General features: G+C 34.4%; 1 protein-coding gene across 3 annotated transcripts in view; it reads right to left on the bottom strand.

Annotated features, from left to right (window-relative positions):
• The window catches only part of LOC126893375 (tyrosine-protein kinase Shark), a 183,595-nt gene extending 167,022 nt beyond the window's left edge, over positions 1–16,573 (bottom strand). Inside the window, exons 1-2 of one of the 3 annotated variants that reach the window (XM_050663485.1) lie at positions 16,280–16,573; positions 15,368–15,505 (exon numbers count right to left, since the gene is read on the bottom strand). In XM_050663485.1, the coding sequence (XP_050519442.1) occupies positions 15,368–15,505; positions 16,280–16,367 (226 nt within the window). In that variant the 5' untranslated portion in view covers positions 16,368–16,573. The remainder of the gene's footprint in view (positions 1–15,367; positions 15,506–16,279) is intronic. The other 2 variants (XM_050663486.1, XM_050663484.1) reach the window with 2 other exon arrangements.
• Positions 16,574–25,962: the final 9,389 nt, after the last annotated feature.

The following is a 25,962-nucleotide window of genomic DNA, read 5'->3' as shown; positions in this document are numbered from 1 at the left end:
ATTGCGTTACCAGAAGAGAACTGCTGGGTGTAGTGAAGGCTTGCGAACATTTCCATAAATACTTGTACGGCAGAAAGTTCCTTCTTCGAACAGATCACGCTGCTCTAAAATGGCTCATACAATTCCGTAATCCAGAGGGCCAGATGGCAAGATGGTTAGAACGACTGCAAGAATATGATTATGAGATAGAACACAGGGCCGGAAGAGTTCATTCAAATGCTGATGCCCTTTCGAGACGACCATGCAGTGCAAATTGTAATCACTGTGCCAAATTAGAGGAACAATTTTGCCCCGTGAGACGAACCACCGTAGTTAATGAGCAATGGCAGCCCCAACAGTTACAAAACGCCCAAGAAGATGATCCATGTATAAAAAGAGTATTGGATTGGATGCGTCGAGGTGAGAGACCTAGTTGGCAAAACATTAGTGCATGTAGTCCGGAAGTCAAGGCCTACTGGAGCCAATGGAATTGCCTGATACTAAAAGATGATCTTTTGTACAGAACCTTTGAGAACGATGATGGTACAGAATCTAAGCTTCAGTTAATTGTACCTAAAAGTAAAGTGTCAGAAGTATTGCGTCAGTTGCATGACGGTACATCAGGTGGACACTTTGGTATTACGAAGACTCTGCAAAAGGTTCGAGAACGGTTCTATTGGGTGAACTGTAAAGATGATGTAAGAAGATGGTGCCGAAAATGTGAACTGTGTGCATCCGGTAATGGTCCGGTTGGTAAAAAGAGAGCACCCATGAGACAGTACAATGTTGGAAGTCCTATGGAAAGAGTAGCTATCGACATTGCAGGTCCATTTCCAGAAACCGATGCTGGAAATAAATACATCCTGGTAGCCATGGATTATTTTACAAAATGGACTGAGGCCTATGCATTACCAAATCAAGAAGCTGCTACCGTTGCAGAGGTACTTGTTAAAGAATTCTTTAGCCGATTTGGTGTTCCCTTGGAGATCCACTCCGACCAAGGGCGAAACTTTGAGTCAGCTCTTTTCCAAAACGTTTGTAAATTGATTGGTGCCAATAAGACCAGAACAACACCCCTGCATCCTCAATCAGATGGGATGGTCGAGAGGATGAACCGAACGATGGGTAAACACTTGTCCAAAGTTGTATCTGAACATCAGCGAGATTGGGACCAACACATTCATTTATTCCTGATGGCCTACCGCTCGGCCGTAAATGAAACTACAGGTCAAACACCAACCTGCCTGATGTTGGGTCGTGAAGTTCGGTTGCCCTGCGACCTAGAGTTTGGCTGCGGACCTTCCGAGGAACATGTTGCAGGCGAAGACTACGTTGACCGCCTGAAATTACGAATGAACAACATTCATGAACTTGCCCGACAACACATCCAGATAGCCAGTGACAGAATGAAAGATCAATATGATTCTCGATGCAAGAATGAAAGCTTCGAAGTAGGTGATCTTGTCTGGCTTTATAATCCGCAACGTCGTCGAGGCTTATGTCCTAAACTGCAAAGACAATGGGAAGGTCCATATGAAGTTAAGAAGAAAATAAATGACGTAATATATAGAATTAAGAAGTTGCCAAACGGTAAACCAAAAGTTATTCACATAAATCGTCTTGCACCATATGCTGGCTCAAATGAAACAGAAGAAGCACGAGTCCTCCAACAGGAGATGAAAGATGTCGCACAGCCAAGTTTTAATCAATTTATGTCAAATTACGCAGCGAGAAAGAGTGCTAGATTCGGCGTGACCACAGAAGTTCAGCAAGATCTGTTTGGTGTTCCAGAAAACGTCTCTCTGGCCCACTGTGTTGCCCAAGACCTCGAGATGACTAAAGGAATATCGTCCGTATTCAATAGAAAGTTCGGCCGCCTGGACGAGTTAAGAAATCAGCAGCCTAAAATTGGAAGAGTACTGCGATTGGAAGATGGTCCTCGATCTTTGCTGTATATGGTGACCAGAAAGTCTTATACGGACACGCCAAGCTACGAGAACATATGGCGTGCTCTAACTAATTTGAAGAAAATCGTGTGTAATTATGACATCAAAAATTTGGCTTTACCAAAAATAGGCCATGCAGTAGAAAATCTGGATTGGAAGATTGTGAGAAGCATGCTTGAAGTGGTCTTCAGAGGAACTGGTGTACAAATCACTGTGTGTTGCATGAACCCGAAGATGTCGTACCCTTCAAAGACAGTAGACTGTTATTTCTTCTTGAAGGGTGTATGCAGAGCTGGAGAGTCGTGTAGATTCCGCCATCCTGGGCCTTCATTTAGAGTTGCTGACCGAGACGCTCAGATCTTAAGAGGGGAGCAGTGTAGCGGAAGAGAAATCTTGGCCGATCCCCGTATAACAGTAAACACCTCGAGAATGACGTAATCGGATGTGCTAGGCCTCGCCGGAGAATTCTGGAAGGTACGTCACGTAGGCGGAACAAGCCGATAGCTCGAGATGGGAGTCGATTGTTCCAGAATAACAACTGGGTATAAATACGGGCATATTTTGTGAATAAGTTTAGTGTATAAAATAAATTCGTCTGTAACTTATATAAATAAAGTCGTATATAAATTACGAACCGCTAGTTTTATTGTAATTAGAAGTAATTACACTAGTCACGCTATACTATCAAAATACCTACGTAGTTAAGATTGTTGGTGCGATTAACAATTACGCACAAATTAAAGCAGTTAGGTATAGGGAATGCTAGAAATAAAAAAGTACCATAAAATATCATTTCATTACAATACTAAAATACAGGGTGTTCCATTTAAGAAAACTCAGAAAATACTCATTCCGAGTTTCGACCAACCCTGTATACTAAAATTAAAAATTTAGCTATACTAATGATTCTTAACAATAGTAGAGTATATTAAAAATCATTTGAACGAAAGTAGAGTTTTAGATGTCAAACTACTACATTTCTACAGGGTGTTCATTTTGCTACGAATTTAATAAAAAAACGTAATTATTTTTTAAAATACCCTGTATAATATTACAAAACCTGATATTTTAAGAAAGAAGACATCAAAGAGAATCCAAAAATGTAAAAATATACAGGGTGTCCCATTTAAAAAAACGAAGTTATAAGCAACTTCCGGTATAACCGGAAGTTGCAAAGAGATGAAAATATTTTCATTTAATAGATCATCCTTCAAAACCCCTTTATTCCAATTTTCACGATTCTGTTGCCTTTAGTTCTCGAGATATTTCTAATAGGCCCTTTAATTGCCTCACCCTGTATATATATATATATATATATATATATATATATATATATGCTTTCTGTTGTTTTCCGGGTTTGACTCCGCGTTGAATAATTTTGGTTTTGAGAAAAACCATTATTTTGACGACGTTTCGGCAAGATCTCACTTGCCATTGTCAAGTCAGGTAGTTCCGCTTCTCGCTGTTGCTTGAAGTAGACTAAATTTTTATTCACGATACCGTAACTTATATAGTTGATCCTGATGTATTTGCTTGACCTGCGCGTCTCTTGGATCTTGTGATTGGTCCAGTATATGTTGGGGGGTCTGGAAGGGTGACACGCGTAGATGTCGCTGCTTGATTTATTTTGGTCTTTTTCTTCAGTACCGTTTTCCATGTTGTAGGAAGCTGTTGCGCATCATCTCTTTGGTTTAGACCGTTGGGATTTCTATCGATTCTCTGATTTCACGTTTTCTTTTTATTTCTATGTTAGCTAACATCGTTGTTTGGTTCAGGTTTATTGTATGTCCTGTATTTGCGACATGTTGTGCAAGGGATGACGTGGTTTCTCCCCTTTCGATGGCATTTCGGTGTTCTTCTCGTCTTACATAGATTCTTCGGTTGGTCTGTCCAATGTACGACTTTCCACAATCCCCACACGGAATCTCGTATACTCCTTGACTTTCTAACTATATTTTGGTTTTTGGTGTTGGTAGAATAGTTGAGATCTTTCTGTGGGTGTTAAATATCGTTTCTATGTTGTTTTCTCAGCATTCTCCCTATTTTCTCTGTTGTACCCTTCACATATGGCAGAATGGTTTTGCCGATCGGTTTTTCGTTTTCTGTTGGGTCCTTCATTCTTCTTCGAGCATTTTGAGCTTTTTCGATGGTGTTTGTTGAGAAGCCGTTTTCTCTTAACGCTGTTTTCACATTGTGCATTTCTTCATTTTGATGTTCTTGGTCTGTCAGTCTTTCAGATCTTGTAATCAAGGTCTTGATGACTGAATGTAATTGTGCAGGATGGTGGTGTGAAGCAGCATTTAGATATCTATCGGTATGTGTCGGTTTCCGATACACTGTATGGCCTATGTGTCCGTCTTGTTTCTTTATTATTAACACATCTAAGAATGGTATTTGATCGTTTTCTTCCAGTTCCATAGTAAACTGAATTTTATGGTGGATATTGTTGATGTGTTCTAAAAATGCCTTTAGTTTTTCTTCTCCGTGGGTCCAGATGATAAAAGTGTCATCCACGTATCTAAGCCAAAGTTTAGGTTTGTATTCAGCTGTTTCTATTGCCCGCTGTTCTATTTCCTTCATAAACAAGTTCGCTATTACTGGTGACAGTGGGGAACCCATCGGTGCTCCCTCAACTTGTTTATATCTTTGCTCCTTATAGATGAAATATGTGTTAAAACAGTGTTTGGTTAGGTTTAGAGTATCCAGTGATATTGGATACTTTTTTCTTATGATGTCCAGTGATTCATGTATAGGAACATTCGTGAAAAGTGAGACTACATCGAAGCTGACTAGTAAATGTCCCGGCTCAAGAGTCACACCTTTTATACGCTCGATGAAGTGGCTCGCGTTCTTGACGTAAGAATCCGCTTCCTCCGCGTATGGTTGCAGCTGTTGAGCCAGAAATTTTGCCAGCGGTTGTAAGGGAGATCCGATGGAGCTCACAATTGGTCGCAGTGGTAATCCTGCCTTGTGTACCTTGGGTAGGCCGTAAAATTTTGGGCATCTTGATGACTTCTCTCTAGGTATGAGATGGACCTGTTGTTCTTTCTTGATATTTGAGGCTTTGATCTTAACTTTTGTTATTTTCTCTAGATATGTCGGGTCTGACGAGATGCTTTGATATGTTTTTTTATTTATTTATTTATACGGGCAAGCCCAATTCGGTAATACATTAATAAGATATTGATAATTACAGTGTTGAATATATAAGAATAAAATGAGAGAGTACAAAACATTTAAAAAGACATGACAAAGTAAAATAATTACAAAACATTAATTACTAACAATATACATTGCTAAATATTTAATTTGGTCAAATGGTTCTTAAAAACATCAACAGAGTTACCAAAAAGTAAAAGGTCACCTAGGTAGTTAGCAAGTCTTAGTGTTCTAGGAACAAAAGTAAAATATGAGTAATTATATCTATGAAAAGAAATATGAAAGGTTTGAATTTGTCTTGTTGATCGTGGTGGAACAAACAACAATATTTTAGCAAGGAGTTCAGGGCAGTCATATATGCCATTGATAATATTAAACAATACTGTAAGATCTTTACGCTTCCTACGGACATCCAGAGAAGAGATATTCAAAAATCGTTCCATATCTGTATAATTATAATTGATGTGTTTTTTGAACCCAATATATCTAAGAAAATCATGTTGAACACTATCAAGTTTGTTCTTGAGGTGTAAATAATGTGGGGACCAAACTGGAGAACAGTAGTCAAGGTGCGTCCTGACTTAAGAACAATAGAGCATTTTAATAGCGAACACGTTCGTGAAATCACGAGTTGTCCTTTTAACAAAGCCAAGCATTTTCATGGATCTTTGAGTAATATTGTTGATGTGATGGTTAAAGCTCAGAGAGGAATCAAGAACAACACCTAAATCTTTAATTGAGTCTACCGTATCCAATAATTGATCATTTATGGTATAATTAAATACTGATAAATGATGATTCCGACAAAACCGGATAATGTGACACTTGTTGACATTCAAATCCATCCCATTATCAAGACACCAGTTGGCTAAATTATCTAAATCTGATTGCAGTGATATTGCATCATCTTGATTATTAATGATTTGATAACATTTAAGATCATCAGCGAATAAGAGAGCAGAAGTGTTAGAGAAGCAGGTGACGATGTCGTTAATATACAGGTTAAAAAAAAGTGGACCCAAATGAGAGCCCTGAGGTACACCAGAGGTTAACAGAAAAGTGTTGGAGTAATGATGATTAACCCTAACCTGCTGTGTTCTATTTGTTAGGTAACTGCCCAACCACTTCAACACAGAACCTTCTATGCCATATAATTTGAGCTTATGTAACAAAAGATCATGGTTCACCCTATCAAAAGCCTTGGAGAAGTCAGTATACACTGAATCAATCTGCAACCCCCTCTCCAAAGCTTCAGACAAGGTATCAACATAAAGCAACAAACTAAGTTCTGCTGATTTACCACAAGAAAATCCGAACTGTTGAGAATTTAGTATCTAAGAGCAGTCATAATTAAGGTAATCAGTAACAATACTCTCAAATACCTTGGGAATTGTGCCGAGAATAGAAATAGGACGATAATTCGTTATGTCAGCTTTATTACCTGCTTTGTAAATTGGAGTGACATAGGATAGTTTCCAAAAGTCAGGAAATTCCCCCAACTGAAGGGATTTATTAAAAATATGATAAAGCGGCCGAGACAGAATAAAAGAGAATCGTTTAAGAAAAATGGGAGAAATACCATCTGGCCCAGGTCCCTTATTGACATTAAGAGTTGAAAGTTTTTCGTATATTTTTGAAATTGGTATAATATAGGAAGATACACAGACCTTAGACTGTATTAAATTGTCATTATGCTTAAGAGTTTTATTACTAAAAACTGAAGAGAAATGGCTAGCAAATAAATTTGCAATATCGTTGCCATTAGAGGCTAGTGTATTGTTGAGTGACATTGAGACAGGCATACTATTATTTTCTTTCTTACAGTTTACAAATTTCCAAAAATTTTTTGGATTAGCTTGGATCGAGATCTAAGTTGAATGTATATAATTAGCATAACAATTTTTTGATAAAATTTTGCACTGAGCTCTAAGTTGACTAAAACCTGCATAATTCTCAGGAGACCTGTTACTCTTGTAAATTAAATGGGCAGTCTTTTTGTCACGTATTAATTGTGTAAGTTCACTAGAATACCAACCAGGAAATTTATTTGTACAAACTTTTTTCAATGGAACATACATATTAAGCACACAGTAAAGAATATCATAGAAAGTACCTATCATCTCGGAAAGTTCTTTATCACTTATAAGACTGTCCCAATCAATTGCTTCTAAGTATTGATAAATGCAAGGAAGATTAGCTTTATGAAAATCATAGTAGTATTCACCATCACCTGCAGTAGTGTTTTGATCAAAGTGTAGCTGTAAGATAGTTTCAAGTGGAGGATGATATAAGTCTGGAGGAATCAATATATCAACTGCCGAGGTTATCACAAGCTCTTCTGATGAGAGAACAAGGTCTAGAATAGCGCCTCTAGAATTGACAATGTTATTTGATTGGAATAGATTATGAAGAGCACACATATATGAGATAACACCAATCGTCTCCGTTTCTGCAAACGATGTATTAGGTTTAGCAGTTGCCGATGAGCAAAAGTCTTCAAGTTTCCAATCAGCTGATGGCAGGTTGTAGTCACCAAAGAGGTATAATTTAGAATTTGAATATTGTTCACCTATACTAATAAGCTGATCGAAGTGCACTTGGTACTTGTTAGGTGTAGACTTTGGTGGAATATACAATGCTCCCAAGATAAACTTACCACACAAGTGAACAAAAAGTTGCTCAATGGAGGAATCTGACGGAATAATTTTTACGGAAAATTTCTTCTTAGTGGCTATTAAAACTCCTCCTCCTCTTACAAATTTGCTAGATTCAGGTGTACGATCTTGTCTGAAAATGTTGTAATTTGTCAATCCAAGTTCAGCATCATTGAAATCGGCAGTAAGCCAAGTTTCTGTAAAAATGATTACATCGTAGACACAGTTTGACACATTAATACTTAAATCAGTTAATTTGGTACGGAGTCCTCTAACGTTTTGGTAATAAAGAGATAGCTTGCCCGGGTTTAGTGGTTTTTTTGGTTCCTTTGGACAATTTTTGGTACGTTATTGATATATTTAATTATTAGATCTTGTTCACCTGCATCTTGACGGGCTAGTAGTTCAGTCTTGACGGTGTCAAACAGTTTCCGTTGAGTAGGTGTTTGGTCAAGAGATATGAAGATCTTTTTCTCTCGACTAACCTTTATCTTGTTTTTAATTATCAAATGAACATCCTCATTTGAAGATAATATTAATTTGAGTGGTCGATGCCCATTTTTGTTTTTCTTGCCAAAACGTACCATTTTATTTATTTTTTTTATTTATTAATATTACGGGAAAACCCCATTAACAGTTACAATTAACAAATAGTAAAATGTAAGATGTATGTAATAGATTGAGAAAAAAATATAATCAAAAAACAACAAAAATAATTCAACCTGCAACAATGTTCAAACAACCAACAATTAACATTACAACCCTAAATTTATAATTAAAGTTTTACACTAAACTAAAGTATTAATTATTCTATGAAATTGATTCTATGAAATTGATTCTATTAAATTGAGCCCTGAACCCACTCTCAGACATACCAAATATTTCCAAATGAAGTTGGTTAACATATCTCGAGTATCTTTCTCTAGGCAAATTCATACCATAATTTGTTCGATGATAGGGTATATGAAAAGAAGAGTAGTTATGTCTCCTATTTCGTGTGACAATCTCAATGTTAACCGACTCCAACAATTCAGCACTATCAATTTTCCCTGTAACAATTTTATGCAAAAAATTTAATCCAGCACAGATTCTCCTTTCTGAAAGTGTTTTCAAATTCAGTTGTTTTTCCAGAATTGAATAATTATGATCAGATATCCCAATATATAATTTGAATCCACAAAATCGTTGAAACTTATGCTGAACCTTTTCTACAGTATATTTATGGACAGCTTGGTAAGGAGACCACACCACTGATCCATACTCAAGTTTAGATCTGACTAATGAAGAGTAAAGGCTTCTGACAGTGTCAACAGAAAAATGTCTACAATTTCTCACGATGAAACCCAACATTTTGGATGACTGTATTGTGACAGAGTTAATATGATCGACAAATGTTAAATTTTTGTCGAAAATTACTCCCAAGTCTTTTATTTTTGATACAGTTTTTAATGGTTGCCCACACAGTTCGTAAGAAGTGTCATATTTTCTGGAACCCTTAAAAAAACTAATTAGACAACATTTTGATATAAGTATTTAGGTTTAATTTATTAATGTGACACCACTGCGTTAATCTGTCAAGATCGTCCTGCAGCAGTTGTTGATCAGTTTGGCAATTCATTATTCTGTAGGCTTTGAAATCATCAGCAAAAGCGAGACCTTCACTGTTTTCAAAACAATCAAAAATTGAGTCCACAAACAGATTGAAAAACATTGGGGAACAGTGCCCCCTTGGGGAACACCAGAAGTTATACATATTGCATCCAGTCTTTGTTTGAATTTCGAACGAGACAGTCGATATTACCAGTCTGTTTATCTTTAGTTAAATATAAATACAAAAATAAAAATCCAGTTTTTGTGGTGAAACAAATTAAACGATTGTTAATGGGACCCAAAAAACGAAAATGGATTCCGCTTCGACGGCGATAAATCAGAATATTCTGCAATCTACCGAACCGATGCAATACAACGCAATGGGTTCTATCCAGCAGCCAGTGGCGTACGCTCCAAAATACCAAATGTGCACTGATCAACAATTACAAGGTAATATGCAAATTTCTCAACCATTAAACACACCTTACTCTCAACCCTTACAGCAACCCCAATATACTAACCCACCTTCCACCTCATTAAATCAAACCGAATGGAAAACAGTCGAAAACTCCAACAAAAGGCATCGAACTAGTCCAGACAAAAGAATTGTAAAGCAAACAAAAATAAACGATTACTGGCTGAACTCGCCGACCGACTATCACTTCTAACAGATTCGAGGCACTAAATAGCGAGTCAAAAGATGATGAAATAAATGACAATGAAAGCACAAGTGAAAAAGAGAAAATAACCAAACCGCCTCCAATATTTATTAAGGGGGTTAAACACATACCCCCACTTATCGAATTACTAAACCAAATTGCTGAAAATAATTACGAATTAAAAGTTCTTAGCTCCGATCAAGTTAAACTTCAGCCAAAATCTGCTGACTACTATAGTACAATAACAAAAGCCCTATCGGAAAAAAAGACAGAGTTTCATACTTATCAAATAAAAAACGAGCGCAGTTTCAGGGTTGTTCTTAAGAACATGCATTACTCGATGGACAAAAATATTATAAAAAAGGAAATAGAAGAGAAAGGCCACACTGTTAGAAACATTTGGAACATCAAACACCCTAAAACTAAAGATCAGCTATCACTATTTTCGTCGACCTGGAACCTTCTGATAATAATACAAATATATATGACATCGAGTTCCTATTAAACCATAAGATTAAAATTGAACCACCGTACCAAAAAAGAGAGATACCACAATGCTCTAGATGTCAACGAAACGGACATACCAAGTCATACTGCCACCTTAGACCAGGATGTGTAAAGTGTACAGGGGATCATGCAACAGAGCAATGTACTAATAAAGAAAGAAGTGCCAACGTCAAGTGTGTACTCTGCGAGGGAGACCACCCCGCAAACTACAAAGGTTGCAGGGTATACAAGGAGCTGCAAACGAAAAAATTCCCAACGATCAGACCCAGGCCTAGCATGCCAATTAATCATGCACAACATGTCCAAGCAGGAGTTACCTACGCCCAAATCGTTAATAACTCACAACAAATTACGAATAGTAATACAAATCAAACAGAAGTAACTACTACCAATACTCCCGCCTCAAATGACATGGCTGAATTAAAGAATATGTTAAAAGTCCTGATGGAACAAATGGGTACACTGTTAAATCTTCTCACCACCGTCGTCACTAAATTAACAAAATGATCAAATTCTTAAAAACTATTTGGAATGCCAACGGGCTAACAAATCATGCTCAAGAGGTTAAAGCTTTTATACTAATACACAACATTGACATAATGTTAATATCTGAAACACACTTTACAAATAGAAGCTATCTGAGAATTCCCAACTATGCAATATATAACACCAAACATCCAGATGGCACTGCACATGGAGGAACTGCAATCATAATTAAGTCATCGATAAAACACCACGAGTTAAATAAGTTTAAAAGAGACTATATACAAGCAACAAGTATTAGCATAGAAGACTGGAACGGTCCCTTAACAGTAACTGCAATATATAGTCCACCACGACATACTATAGCCAAAAATCAATACCAAGAATTCTTCAACACACTTGGAAACAGGTTTCTAGCAGGCGGCGATTATAACGCAAAACACTCACTGGGGATCCAGGCTAATAACCCCGAAAGGTCGGCAATTATACATGGCAATGGAAACCAACAACATTAAATACATATCTACTGGCGAACCCACATATTGGCCCACAGACACAAACAAAATTCCAGATTTGGTTGATTTCTGTGTGACGAAAGGAATACCACTCGAATCCCAGACAGCACAATCTTGTTTCGATCTTTCATCCGACCACTCTCCTGTCTTGGTCATGATATCCACGAATATCATCGAAACAGAACCTCTACCATATCTAAGTAGTAAATATACCAATTGGATTAAATTCCGGGCTATCCTTGATGAGAGACTGGATCTAAACATCCCACTAAAATCGGATGGCGAAATTGACGAAGCAGTAAATCAATTAAATAGGATAATTCAGGAAGCTGGCTGGCAGTCAACACCTACACAACCTAGAACAATCATACACAAAGATTTACCCAACGAAATAAAAGAAAAAATCGCAGAAAAAAGAAGACTAAGGAAAGTATGGCAAAGAACCCGCGCACCCCAGGATAAAAATAGATTAAACCAAGCTACAGCGCGGCTAAAAACTTTGTTAAACAACAATAAAAACAATGACATAAAACGATATTTACAAAATCTATCTGCCACGGAAACCTCCGAATACTCGCTATGGAAGGCAACACGAAAGATTAACAGACCACAACTCTCTAATTCGCCTATACGGGCCAGTAACGGACGATGGGCTAAAAGTAACAACGAAAAAACTACAGTCTTTGCCAAATACCTGGAGGAAGTGTTCCAACCACATGCCCAAAACAACAACTCTGATGCAGAAGATAATATTCAATTGTATTTAGAATATCCATACCAACTAGAAGCACCGTTGGAGAAATTCACAGCCAAACAAGTTTTCAACAAAATCCAAACAGATATGAATCCGAAAAAGTCCCCAGGGTTCGACTTAATCACTGCAAGAATTTTAAAAGAACTTCCTAAGAAAGGAGTGCAATATTTGACACAGATTTTTAACGCAATCTTAAGAACTGGTTACTATCCCCTTTTGTGGAAAGTGGCACAAATCATCTTAATACCCAAGCCAGGCAAGCCTGTAGAAGAAATTAAGTCCTATAGACCTATCAGTCTACTTTCAGTGATGTCAAAGGTTTTTGAAAAACTCTTACTAGACAGATTACAGCCAATCCTCGTGGAAAAGCAGCTAATACCCAACCACCAGTTTAGATTTAGACAACAACATGCTACCACCGAGCAAATTCATCGAGTTTGCAATTCCCTAAACAAAGCCTTAGAAGAGAAGCAATACTGCTCTGCAGCCTTTTTGGATGTCTCGCAGGCTTTTGATAAAGTCTCGCACACTGGCCTGCTATACAAAATAAGAAAAGTCCTTCCTCTCAACTACTTTCTAATCCTCAAGTCATATCTCTCCGACCGCCATTTCCTTGTAAAAGTTAAAGATCAGTGCACTAACTTATATCCAATCAAAGCTGGAGTACCTCAGGGTAGTGTCCTTGGACCAGTTCTCTACCTACTCTACACAGCACATCTTCCTACAAGCCAAAACATCATCACAGCCACATATGCAGATGACACAGCGATCATTGCAGCTCACTCAAACCCGTACATCGCCTCGCAACTGCTCCAGACAAATCTCGACAGAATAAATATCTGGTTACAAACATGGCGAATTAAAGTAAACGAAAGCAAGTCAATACATATAATGTTCACTAATCGAAAAGATACGTGCTCAACCGTCTCATTAAATAATCAAGTACTACAACAAAAGGATGATGTAAAATACCTAGGTATGCACTTGGAACGCAGATTAACGTGGAAGAAACACATATTCACTAAAAGAAAACAGTTGGGTCTAAAACTCAATAAAATGTACTGGCTGATAGGAAAAAGGTCACAACTGAGTTTGTACAATAAACTTTTAGTATACAAGGCAGTGATTAAGCCAATATGGAGCTATGGTATCCAACTGTGGGGATCTGCGTTGAGATCCAATATCGACATCCTGGAGAGATTCCAATCGAAAACCTTACGCATTATCACAAATGCACCGTGGTACATGCCCAATGAACATATCAATCGTGATCTCCAAATGAAGACAGCCAAAGAAGAAATTGCCAGTTACGCCCAAAAATACGACATCCGACTACAAAACCACCCCAACATGCTAGCGAAGAACCTCATGAAACCCCAGGCAAACAGAAGGCTAAAGCGCCACACTCCAAGCGATCTACGAACAAGATTTTAAATTTTCAAAAATATTTTATTTATTAGAGTTTTATTTATAGGGTTTTATTTATTAGTCACAAATAATTTTGTTAAGTACTAAAATTATGATTTCATAGGTTATTGTCACTGGACAGTCTCCTGCAAGTCTCTTTTAATTGTTAAACAATTTACTTATTGTAATCATTATTACAGATTGTAAATAAATGGGTTAAAAAAAATATTGCATCCGATTTAAAAGCACCTATTTTGACCATCTGTCTACGCTCTGACAATAAACTTTTGATCCAACCTACAGCCGAAACATCAAACCCTATATCAAATAATCTCCTGAGAAAAATATTATGGTATTTTCATACCATCCAATTTAACAGAATCATCAGCAGTAGATAGAATATTTTTCACTTGTTCAACGTCTTCAGGAGTATTGTTTGGTTCAGAAAGATTAAATATGAGTAAATTGTTTGATCTCTTTTGACGTTCGTGTAATTCATATGTTACTTCCTCCATCGAGAAGGATGCTTTTTCCTTGAGTTTAGAGATGTCCCATTTTAAAGTAGTGACTTCCTTTTTAAGGCTTTCCATTTCACGTAAAATCTTCGGTACACTTTTAAAAGAAGAGCGACATTCATTGCAGAAATAGATAAGAGTTCTTTTCTGCAGTATAACTGCACGAAGTTCAGAGGCGGCTAATCCTGTGCAATCTTCAGTTGGATGTGAGACTACATGACAACTGTCACAAGCGACATACTTATCCCCAAGTTTGTCCCTGCAGCAGTAACAAATGTCAGCCATTTACAGCGAATCAATCAGCCTAGGTCACAAATTATAAGTTATCTCCTGGACTATAACAGAAAACCATAAAGTGATTAACTGTTATCAGCTGTTTTGCTTATTGTTTTGTTTTTGCACTTTTTATTGCAAAAAGTGATAGAAATATGTTCAAAAACAGTATTGTATAACCACTATAAATATGTATAAATTTTCTTTTGACCAGTGAAGAAAATACTACACAAATCACTGGCGAAATAGCGAAATTTTTAAACGACTTCCAATCACATGAAATCAATAAAAACTAGCACAGACAATCAACACTGCCATTATCGACAATTTCTTGAAAATGACGAAATTTGAATGCTTTTAATATAGTGTCTACATGATCTTATCAATGTTTCTACTTATTTTCTGATTCCTATCTAACCTTAACTTGTTTTTGATTTTTAAATTATAATATTGTGTTCTTATCGGATTTTGAATTTTAGATGTTACAGTAAGAAATATTTTATAAAAATAAAATAAAAATTCCATTTTTATATTGGTTGTTACTTCTTTGAGTAACTAGGCCCATTTTCTGTTGGAATTTACCAGCTGAACAGACGGGGTCGTGAATTGTAAGTTTTTGAATTCCCTCTTGTCTTCTTCGCTTCAGCATCCATCTGGCTTGCAAATTTTAGAAGCCATGGAGGTGTTACCAAGGAGATGGACCAATAAGTTTTCAATTTAAAAATCTTTTAGTAATATTTTAATATTTTTAAATATCATTAATATTGCTATTATGATTGAAAACTACTTCATCTTTAAATATTTTATAATTTGGCAACACTGTCAATATTTTTAGCTTACATTACCCTAAACTGTAAGTTTTCCCATAAAATATTAAAAATCAGTAAATTATATAAGGTTAAAATGTTAAATTAAAAATTTATTACCAATTGAGAAAAAAGCATCTTCAGCATGTCTTCTAATTTGGAAATGACTAACTTGATTATTATGGAAAACTGAAAGAACATAATCTCCTGTTGAAGTATTACTTTCACGCACAAGAAATAAACCATCCTTCTTCTCATCTAAAATCATTATTACTTTTAGATGGCTTAGTGTGAAAACCTCGCATCTCATTTTTTTTTTCGAAAATGACATTTTGGTGGTTTTAGTTTGAAAACCTTGTATCTTACAATTTACAACTGTTAGAAAAATTCTAAATACACTAGACTATTTTCTACAGCTGAAAAAAGAAACCACGTATATCAATTGCTCTCTTGATTTAGTGTGAATACCACGTATATTTATAACCAAGAATTTGGTACTTAATTTGGAGTGTTTGTTTGAGAGATTCGACTTGCAGAAATGTTTTTTGTGAACAACAAAAGGTAGTCCGGCATATAGGAACATTTTATGAACCTTAAATCAAAAGATTTGTATTGTATCGACCTAGTATTTGGAGGTGTGCAATAAGCTATGAAAAATGAAAACTTCATAAATAATAATAAACACAACCTCATTTGAGATGAAAAACACGTATATCAAGATATAGGAGGTTATCATAGTTACTTGGGCAAAGGCTCTATATACTGCAAGGATATTTACGTGTTTTTCATAGTTAATATTTGTATTTCCAATTTAATAGCAACATTTAACACTCTTAGCTCTGTGCTAATATCAGATATTTGTCTCAATGTGCTGGAATTAAAAATACATAACGTAATTTTTGTTTTTAGGTTATATTATGCAGAAAATCAGTTTTTTACCTCTCCTGTAAAATTGTAATTTAATGAGATACGAGGTTTTCACACTAATCCATCCTTATACCACAATTTATATCAACCTGTTGTCATTGTTACCTTGAGTTAGAATTTTCTCAGCTTCTTCTCTACTTAGTCTTCCATGATACCAAAGCATATCCTCAGTTGTTCTATTTGGTCTATTCATTGTTTATTTTAATTTAAATCCCATGGATTAAATATTTCCTAATCTACTTACAGCCCACAAATAAATATTATGAAAACCTAGTTTAACCTACTTCCTTGTAACTTGCAAAACAACAGTTGACAAGTGTCACGTGTCACACCATAGCACAGAAGAAATAACCATATATTCTGTGACCATAGTACAGTACCTACAAGGTCTCTAAAGGCCGCGTCCACCATCAAATAATTTGATCAAACAGTTTGAGCAAACTCCGGAAGTACGTCAAAGTGACGTCACAATTGCAGTTTTTTTAAATTCTAAAAATCTGTGCTCTCACTATCAGTCTAGTTTGATCAAATTTTTTGTATTGAGTTGTCTATTGTTTGTACTTTATTTAAAATTAAAATTTTTCATTATTATCCACAATGAACACTCAGGATGTGACGTCACTAACTGTCACTTTAAAGGCCCCGTCTCACCATCAAATAATTGACAGTTATTTGATCAAACTTGACAGTTAGTGACACAAAGTGACAGTTAGTATGTATAGTTTGTGTCACTAGTCAAGTTTGACTGTCAAGTTTGATCAAATAACTGTCAATTATTTGATGGTGAAGGCCCCGTCTCACCATCAAATAATTGACAGTTATTTGATCAAACTTGACAGTTAGTGACACAAAGTGACAGTTAGTATGTATAGTTTGTGTCACTAACTGTCAAGTTTGATCAAATAACTGTCAATTATTTGATGGTGAGACGGGGCCTTCAGTTTGCTCAAACCAGTTTGATCAAATTATTTGATGGTGGGACGCGGCCTTAAAGTGTCAAACACAGACAAGAAGTTTTGTCAGGTATCTGTGACAGTTCCATGCCATGAGCGTCATTGGTTCTCTACATTGGGTCTATTGAATAAAAAGAAGTATTTGCTTTTACTTCCTCGTATTTAAGTATTTACTAAATAGTAATTAAATAAAGGGGCAACATTAAATTGGAGGGTCCCAGAAGTTAGCTACAGATATAAGTAAATGAAGGCATGACAGTATTGCCATGTGTTATTAGGGAGTTTTTGTTGCTACGTAACGTACGCATCTCCGTATACGTAAAGCCACTAACGTGTCGTAGAGGATGAACGTTAAAATAGGTAGTTTTTGTGACTGGCTTAACGTAACGTAAAGCAAATCGTAAAGTAATTTTTAAATTCCGTTGACATTAAAAAAATAAAACAATGTTCACACAATATACAATTAATATACAAATGTAAAAAAAGATAAATGAATGATGAAATTGTATGGTTTTTATTGCTTCTATTTAAATATAAAAATATTATTTTTCCTTAGGTTAAAATTTTTTAATTTTTGTTTATACCTACTTTTTAGTTGTAAATTATTGTACCTACATCAGAATTCCAGTATAATGTAAATAGTTTGTTCATATTTATTTGAAAATTTTACAGAAATTAGGTCATTTATTTATCAAGTTATTAATTGTGGTGATCACAGTATTTCTTAAATTAATACAAGATTTGTTTGTTTTGCTTTATTAATAGACAACTTGAAAACAATAAAATTTTAAATCTATTATGAAGTTCCAATTTCCAATTACAAACACAGAATAATTTTACTCAATTAGACTAAACCAATAACCAATAAAACCTTAAATATTTATAAACGGGTAGTACGCTGATGAAATGTTCATTTGGTAGCCATTGGTAGGTAATCGCCAATCGGGCAAGATCCTCGTGTGCATTCGGTGACTTTCGTCTCGATAGGGATGCGTTCTCACGTACGTATCAGAGCGCTACTTTAGGTAATACGCATCGAGATACGGGAGTTCAACCATTAATGCGCAAGCGTATATGTCAAAAAGATGGGTTACGTTTACGTATTTGTGTGCACAAAAACTCTCTATTAATTTATTTATTAACATGGAAAACATTACTTATGTAGATAAAATAACGAGAAAAAATTTTAAATTTCTCTAATTAAAAAGTGTAAAATAAGTAAAATTCTGCTGTTTTAAGATTTTATTACTAGGTATATACTTTTAGTTTATTATTATCTATATAAAAATAAGCTTTGTATAAATAATAAGGTCGCCAATACAATAATTATTACAGATTATCTAGTAATATTATTACATGTCATCTTTTCACCTGAACTCGAAACGCCATCGAAAAAACTCTAAATATTGATTAAAGATATTAAATATAATTTAAATAACAGACTCCAGAATATATGCAACTGAAAACACCGATATACAAGTCCACAGAAATATTAAAAAGCTGTGATAATAACAGGCCCCAGAATATATGCAACTGAAAATACAGATACACAAGTCCACAGTACTATGTATTAGGAAAAATAATTTGTCTAAAATGGAAGTTGTAGCTATTTATATGGGTAAAAGGATAGTCTTTCACGTGATACAATAGTTGTAGGCATTTTAATATTTAAAAAATACAAAATAAACACAAGATAGCGTACTGACGAAGTGAACACTTTGCAGTAACTAAGAGCATTTCAGTATTCAGGTACATTAATTCCAAATAATACAATAATAAAAAGAAATATAATATAATAAAAAGAAAGTCATAAAATGTATATCTGCGGAACATCTGTGCAATCTGGCAAACGCAAATTTAAACGTTCTGACTCTGTTGCCAAATCTCTCCAGGAATCTATCAAAGCAATGGCCACAAAAAAATTTCTAGTAATTATAACTGCAATTAATATCTAAACAAACAACAAATATTTAGTCGTTCGTATTTTACATAAATTAAAAAATATCAAAATCCATAGAATAATGTAAAAAGGTACTTTTCGAAGCTTTCTCTGTATATTTGAAGCGTGCAACATATAATACATTACATTATAATCACATGGCAACACGGTCAAACTTCAATTCAACGTTCTATGAAAATCTAAAGGCCGCGTCCCACCATCAAATAATTTGATCAAACTGGTTTGAGCAGTGACGTCACATCCTGAGTTTTCATTGTGGATAATAATGAAAAATTTTAATTTTAAATAAAGTACGAACAAGTTAGACAACTCAATACAAAAAATTTGATCAAACTAGACTGATAGTGAGAGCACAGATTTTTAGAATTTCAAAAAAACTGCAATTGTGACGTCACTTTGACGTACTTCCGGAGTTTGCTCAAACTGCTTGATCAAATTATTTGATGGTGAGACGCAGCCTTCATGTGGCTAACTTCTCGGACTCTCCAACTTAATGAAGTCCCTTCTTTTTATTCAATAGACCCTATGAATAATTATTGTTTAACTTGATTTTTACTATTTAATACTTTGAAACTAATAATTATCGGTAATATGTAAATTGAATAATGTCCAAAATCAACTATTAAGCACTCGATATCACCGGCCGATGTACGTATACGTGTGGTTCTCTCGAATACCCATACGAAACTGTTTATGTTCATGATACTATAAATAACAATAACTTTATTTATAAGGTGCGTTCGCGGGTACAGTTGACAAATTGTCGCCGACAATTTCTAACCTCACTTAATATAAATAATACCGTTAATAGATAAATATACAAGGTATATTTACTTTTAATTAATATTAATAACTAATTATTAAATTATACTAGGTAAATATACCTTGTATATTTATCTATTAACGATATTATTTATATCATTTTAAAGTGCGCATGCGTTTTGCTGCTAATTTGTCGCCGACTAGTCCCTTGTATACCAAGATACCTTGTATATTTATCTATTAACGGTATTATTTATATTAAGTGAGGTTAGAAATTGTCGGCGACAATTTGTCAACTGTACCCGCGAACGCACCTAATGTATCATGTTTATGTTTATTTAAGTCATAGTTTATTGGCTCCGTGCGTCTCCGCTCTACTTAGAGTCACGTGGCACGCTGTCAGATTTTGTAAGGACGTTTTAACATGAGTCTTCCGCGTCTCACCATCAAATAATTTGATCAAACAGTTTGAGCAAACTCCGGAAGTACGTCAAAGTGACGTCACAATTGCAGTTTTTTTGAAATTCTAAAAATCTGTGCTCTCACTATCAGTCTAGTTTGATCAAATTCTTTGTATTGAATTGTCTAACTTGTTTGTACTTTATTTAAAATTAAAATTTTTCATTATTATCCACAATGAACACTCAGGATGTGACGTCACTAACTGTCACTTTGGCCTAAGGCCGCGTCTCACCATCAAATAATTTGATCAAACAGTTTGAGCAAACTTGACGTACGAGAGGAAGTACGTCAAAGTGACGTCACAATTGCAGTTTGTTGAAATTCTAAAAATCGGTGTTCTCACGATCAGTCTAGTTTGATCAAATTTTCTGTATTAAGAGTTGTCTAACTTGTTTGAACTTAATCTAATCCACACAATGAAAATTGAAAATGAAATGAAAAGGCTGGAGTGAGGAGTGCTGAAGGGAGTTGTGACTTTACTTTGTTGTCAAGTACTAAGTAGGGCACCTATTACCACTGTTCGAGCATATCAGGCAGAAAAAATAGAAAAGAAAGAATGTAGGCTAGCTGGACTTTTTCCATGAAATGAAAGCCCTAATAAAAACTAAAGGACAACATCAATTTTAGGGCAACCAAACATAACCAATTTGTAGTTGACATTTGAGGTAATCTAAAAACACTGACAGTGTTGCCATGTTATAAAATATTTCTTACTGTAACATCTAAAATTCATAATTGAATAACAGGATATATAATTTAAAAATCAAAAACAAATGTTAGATATAAATCAGAAAATATATTAAAAGCATTAAAATTATATAAAAATCAATAGTGGCAATAGTTAATAGAAACACTTAACAATGTGAAGATTTCTAAACTGTAACTAATAAAATATACTAAAATACTAAATAGTAATAAAAAGTAACTAACTTAAACTGTAGACTGTAAACTCTAACTAATAAAATATCTAAAATACTAAATAGTAATAAAAAGAAACTAACTTAAATGAACAAACTAACCTATGAAATAAACATCTAAATTACAAAAAAAAACATTTTAAACAAGGTCTAAATTCATGTCTAAATTATAAACAGATATGGCAACACTGTTCACAAAATTCATGCTGTTGCATGGCGGTTGCCCTAAACTTTATGTTGTCCAAACCACAAACCACACATACTCATAGACGTTTCACGTAAATTGTCAAGGTCAAGACAGCAAATTAGTTACCATTCCAATCCAGAGATGTCGCTGTCAGTCAATTCTCTTGTCATATTTAACAACTGACAGTTGACAATTAAATTAATTTGTTTACTTTTTATTTTACAGTTTGTGACTTAATTATTTGATTATAGTGGTGTTACGTTTTTAATTAGATTTAATCACAATTTTAATCAATTGTATTAACCTCCTCTCCGTTTTTATGAGTAGAATTTTTAGTTTACATTGATCATATTATGATCATCCTGTGTTGTGTTTCTCCACATTTAAAAAACCAATAGGTATAATAGATCCTGAAACAGTTTATTCCAATAGACAAGTGTGTCATCAACATTTCAGGCCTATATATTTTTGGAAGTGTGTAAAGATTATAAGGTATTTATCTAAACAATCATCCTACAAGATTCTTTCAAAAATTTTCATTCAACTCAATATTACACATCAGTGCTTTCACGTGACACATGGCAGTAGTGTTTAGCATTTTGAAAACAAATAGGAATATTTGAAGTTTTCAGTAAAACATTGAATAAAACATTGAATTGTCTTTCTGTTGTTTTAATTTCCTGCGAAATTTTATCAAAAATCCCGCAAAATTTATAATTTGAAATTCCCATGTAATTAAAATTTGTCAATTTAGTTCCCATTCCAATCAAGAGATGGCGTTAATTCGATCCGAACGATTAACATGGTCGTGAAACGTCTATGAGTATGTATGGTTTGTGGTCCAAACTAAATTGTGTACAAGAAGACATTGGGAAAAATACATCTATGAGTGAAAGCATCAACAGTGCGAACAGGTACGAATCAAAGATTGAATTAACAGTAGTTAATCAATTAAATTAACCTATGTATTTATATTTAAACAATATTGTTCTTTACAGATTAATTGTTGCTTTACGCTATGTAGGCACAGGGCTCACATTAAAAAGGGTAAGCTTTTCCACGACAATTGCATATAATTTTTCTAAATTAGCAATAAATTTAATAGCAAATGGCAGTTTTCACATTGTCTAGAAGCTATGGATGGAAACATGGTGAACTTTCAACCTCTCAGAAGGGATACTATAGAAATTATAAAGGAACTGACAGCCATTACTTTTTGCTGTATTATATTATGCAGATGGTCAATTTCTTATTGCAGATATAAGAAGAAATGATCCAAATATATCAGATTTGAATTTCAGATTTTTTAATAGCTATTGGTGCAGTTAGCAACATTCGGCTGTGAATAAGTTTAAAATGTAAATTATTTTAGTGCGTTTTTAGTTAAACCTTATTGTATATTTGAAGATTTACAATTATTATTACACTGATAATTAATATAATTAGTTTTATTAATATTATGAGTGGCCAAAATAAATAAAACAAGTGTTTTATTTTGACTAACAAACCAGAAACAATCCTACTACTAGTGCAGTGATGTTAAAAAGGGATTTAAAAATGGTGTGCTGTATTTTTAAACTGGATATCAAGTAAATGATATATGTCATATCAACAAAGTTATTTCCTAGTGCTAATGGCACAGCTCAAGATGGACTACCAAGATCAAAATCAACAGATGCCAGGTTTATCCACACAAATGCAATCAATTATCCCACAATATTTATCACAACCAAATCCTTAGCCTTTCAACCTAAACCTAGTAGGTAGTTGGTACATATATATCAAAACCCACAAGCATTCCAACACTTGGACGAATAATAAGCCCCAAACTCTGTCTCTGAATTGTAGAAGGTAGAAAGTAACAAACCAAAAAGCAATCAGAAGTCCTGATGAGAAAAAATCTAGAAAACAAACAAGAGTAACCATTGGCTACAAAAGCTGCTGTACATAAATAACTTGTTTAGTATGCACGCTAAAGAAAGCAAGGAAGGAAAGATCAACAAAACAATTTTAATATGTAGCGAAGCCACCACTGATATACAGTGTCTCACAGCTTAAATGATGCAGTCACTACTCAATAGGGCTTTTCATCAATTGTCATTTGTTTCGAGCTTCTGTCATATGTTGTATACAGTAGGAAAAATGAAAGAATACCCATGGACGAACATATAAAACACGCTGTATTTTCCTGTCACCGTGTCACACAAAAAATTGGCCAACGCAAGTACATGTAATAATTATTGTTACATGTACTTGCACTGGACAATTTTCTTTGTGACACGGTGACAGGAAAATACAGCGTGTTTTATATGTTCGTTCATGGGTATTCTTTCATTTTTCCGACTGTAATATTAATATACAGGGATTATTCAACATATGACAGACGCTCGAAACAAATGACTGTGAATGAAAAGCTCTATAAAACTAGCTTGTGTCAGTTGCTCAATATGTATTAGAAAAAAATTACATACTGAAAGTAAGTTAGTATAAGTCTTTTAAAATAGCATAAGCTGTTTTGGGTTTCAAGTATACCATACATAAATATTAATAAACCTTTGAAATAAATTTAATTATTTAGGATATTACAAAAGAATAATCTACATGAACTGCAAGAAATAAATCTTCTATCAGCCAAAGAAATGGGCATATTACATTATTTGTGTTCACTAGGGAGCATATTAACAAAGATTGTAACTTTTGGAATTCAGTAATATTTGCTGATGAAAATAAACTTGTTTGGGTCCGATAGACTAAAGAACTAAAACTAAAAAAAATGAAAGCACGTAGGAGGTGGAGTGATGATGTGGGGGTGTATGTTGTCTGCAGGAGTACGTAACATGCATTTTATTAACAGTAATATGAACCAATACATATATTTGGATATACTAACACATCGTCTCACTGCTAGTGCTCAAAAATTACGTATCGATGATAATTACCCATTTTATCAGGACATTGATCCAAAACATATATGTGAAATTTAATAAAAAATTTTCTTCTTGGTAAAAGGTATATTAGTTTAAAAAGCCCTAAAGGGCTACAAACATGTGAACAAAACGTTTTCGCTCTGTAACAAGAGCATCATCAGCATAGTTAAGAGGTGGCAGGCAACAATATAACATAATGACCTAATTACCTTTTGACCCACTTACAACGTGTGGGAGTCATATGTTGCTTTAGGGCCGTATCCTTAGGAATTTCTATCCATCCTTTGGATTTTTCAAATGTAGTTATTTATATAAGACTTTTGTCTCCTTTTTAAAGGGCTTTGACCTTTGTATTTTTTTTTTGGTTGGCTCACCATGTTATTGTAACACTGATGATGCTCTTGTTACAGAGCGAAAATGTTTTGTTCACATGTTTGTAGCCCTTTAGGGCTTTTTAAACTAATATACCATTTACCAAGAAGAAAATTTTTTATTAAATTTCACTTGTAATTAATGGTATACAGCCAACTACAGGAAGTTCTTCCTTGTGGATTTTCAAAACATATATCGATACATTTTTGGCAAAGTAACGTAAGTGACATTTTTGGCGAATCATGTTTTTCCATTAAACAAACGCTCTTATTGTTTAGAAGGTACTGCCGGAGTGTTGTAAGCCTAGACATATTATGTTTGAATTAATTCTAGGCTTATTACACTTTGGCAGTACCTTCTAAACAATAATAGCTTTAGTTTAATGGAAAAACATAAAATGTCACTTACATTACTTTGCCAAAAATGTATCGATATGTTATGTTATATCGGGTTCATATTTGGTTGCTTTATAAGTGCTGAAATGTCATTAAAACACCAGCCCAGTCACCAGATTTGAATGTTATTGAAAATTTGTGACATTAAAAAATAACATAAATAGTACCCCAACTGTAACTGATAATAAAGAAGGATGTATAAAATATTAGCAATCATAGTTCACTGCCTTGTGTTTATTTTCTCATTCTTATTTAAAAGTTTGCTTTATCATTTTAGCTGATATCAAAATCATACATAAAATAATTCAAGGTATTTAAGTATGGTACATTAAAAACCCAAAACATATAGCTTGTGCTATGTTAGAAGACGTATAGTAACTTACTTTCAGTATCAGTATGTAATTATTTTCTAATCAATATTGAGCTAGTGACTGCATCATTTCAGAATTTAAGCTGTGAGTCACTCTAGGTGTTGTAGTAATCAGAATCAGTAATATAATAATATTATTGTTCATAAAATAGGACTTTTCAACGCTTCTCATTTGTTTGAATATCACAGTCGTCGCTGGGCCATCGAGGTGTAAACATCGTTAAAGCGCTCCGAAAAACCGGTGATTAAGAATTCTAATTATCTTATCAACAACAATAAAAAAAAACCCATTAGCAATAAGTGAGAAAAACAAAACAATATGTTCCCTTCGGGGAATCTTATTGGGTTCAGAAATGGACAACCAGTTTATCAACAACAAAACATACAGAGTGATCCAATAAATTTACAAATACCACAAGCAACCAATAACCAACTACAGTGGCAGCCAACAATGATGAAGCAACCAGAAAATGCAATGAACAT

The sequence above is a fragment of the Diabrotica virgifera genome, chromosome 10, assembly GCF_917563875.1.
Source record: "Diabrotica virgifera virgifera chromosome 10, PGI_DIABVI_V3a".
In the NCBI taxonomy this organism is placed as follows: Eukaryota; Metazoa; Arthropoda; class Insecta; order Coleoptera; family Chrysomelidae; genus Diabrotica; species Diabrotica virgifera.
The sequence above is the reverse complement of the archived record's forward strand: the minus strand, read 5'-3'. Positions and strand labels throughout refer to the sequence as shown.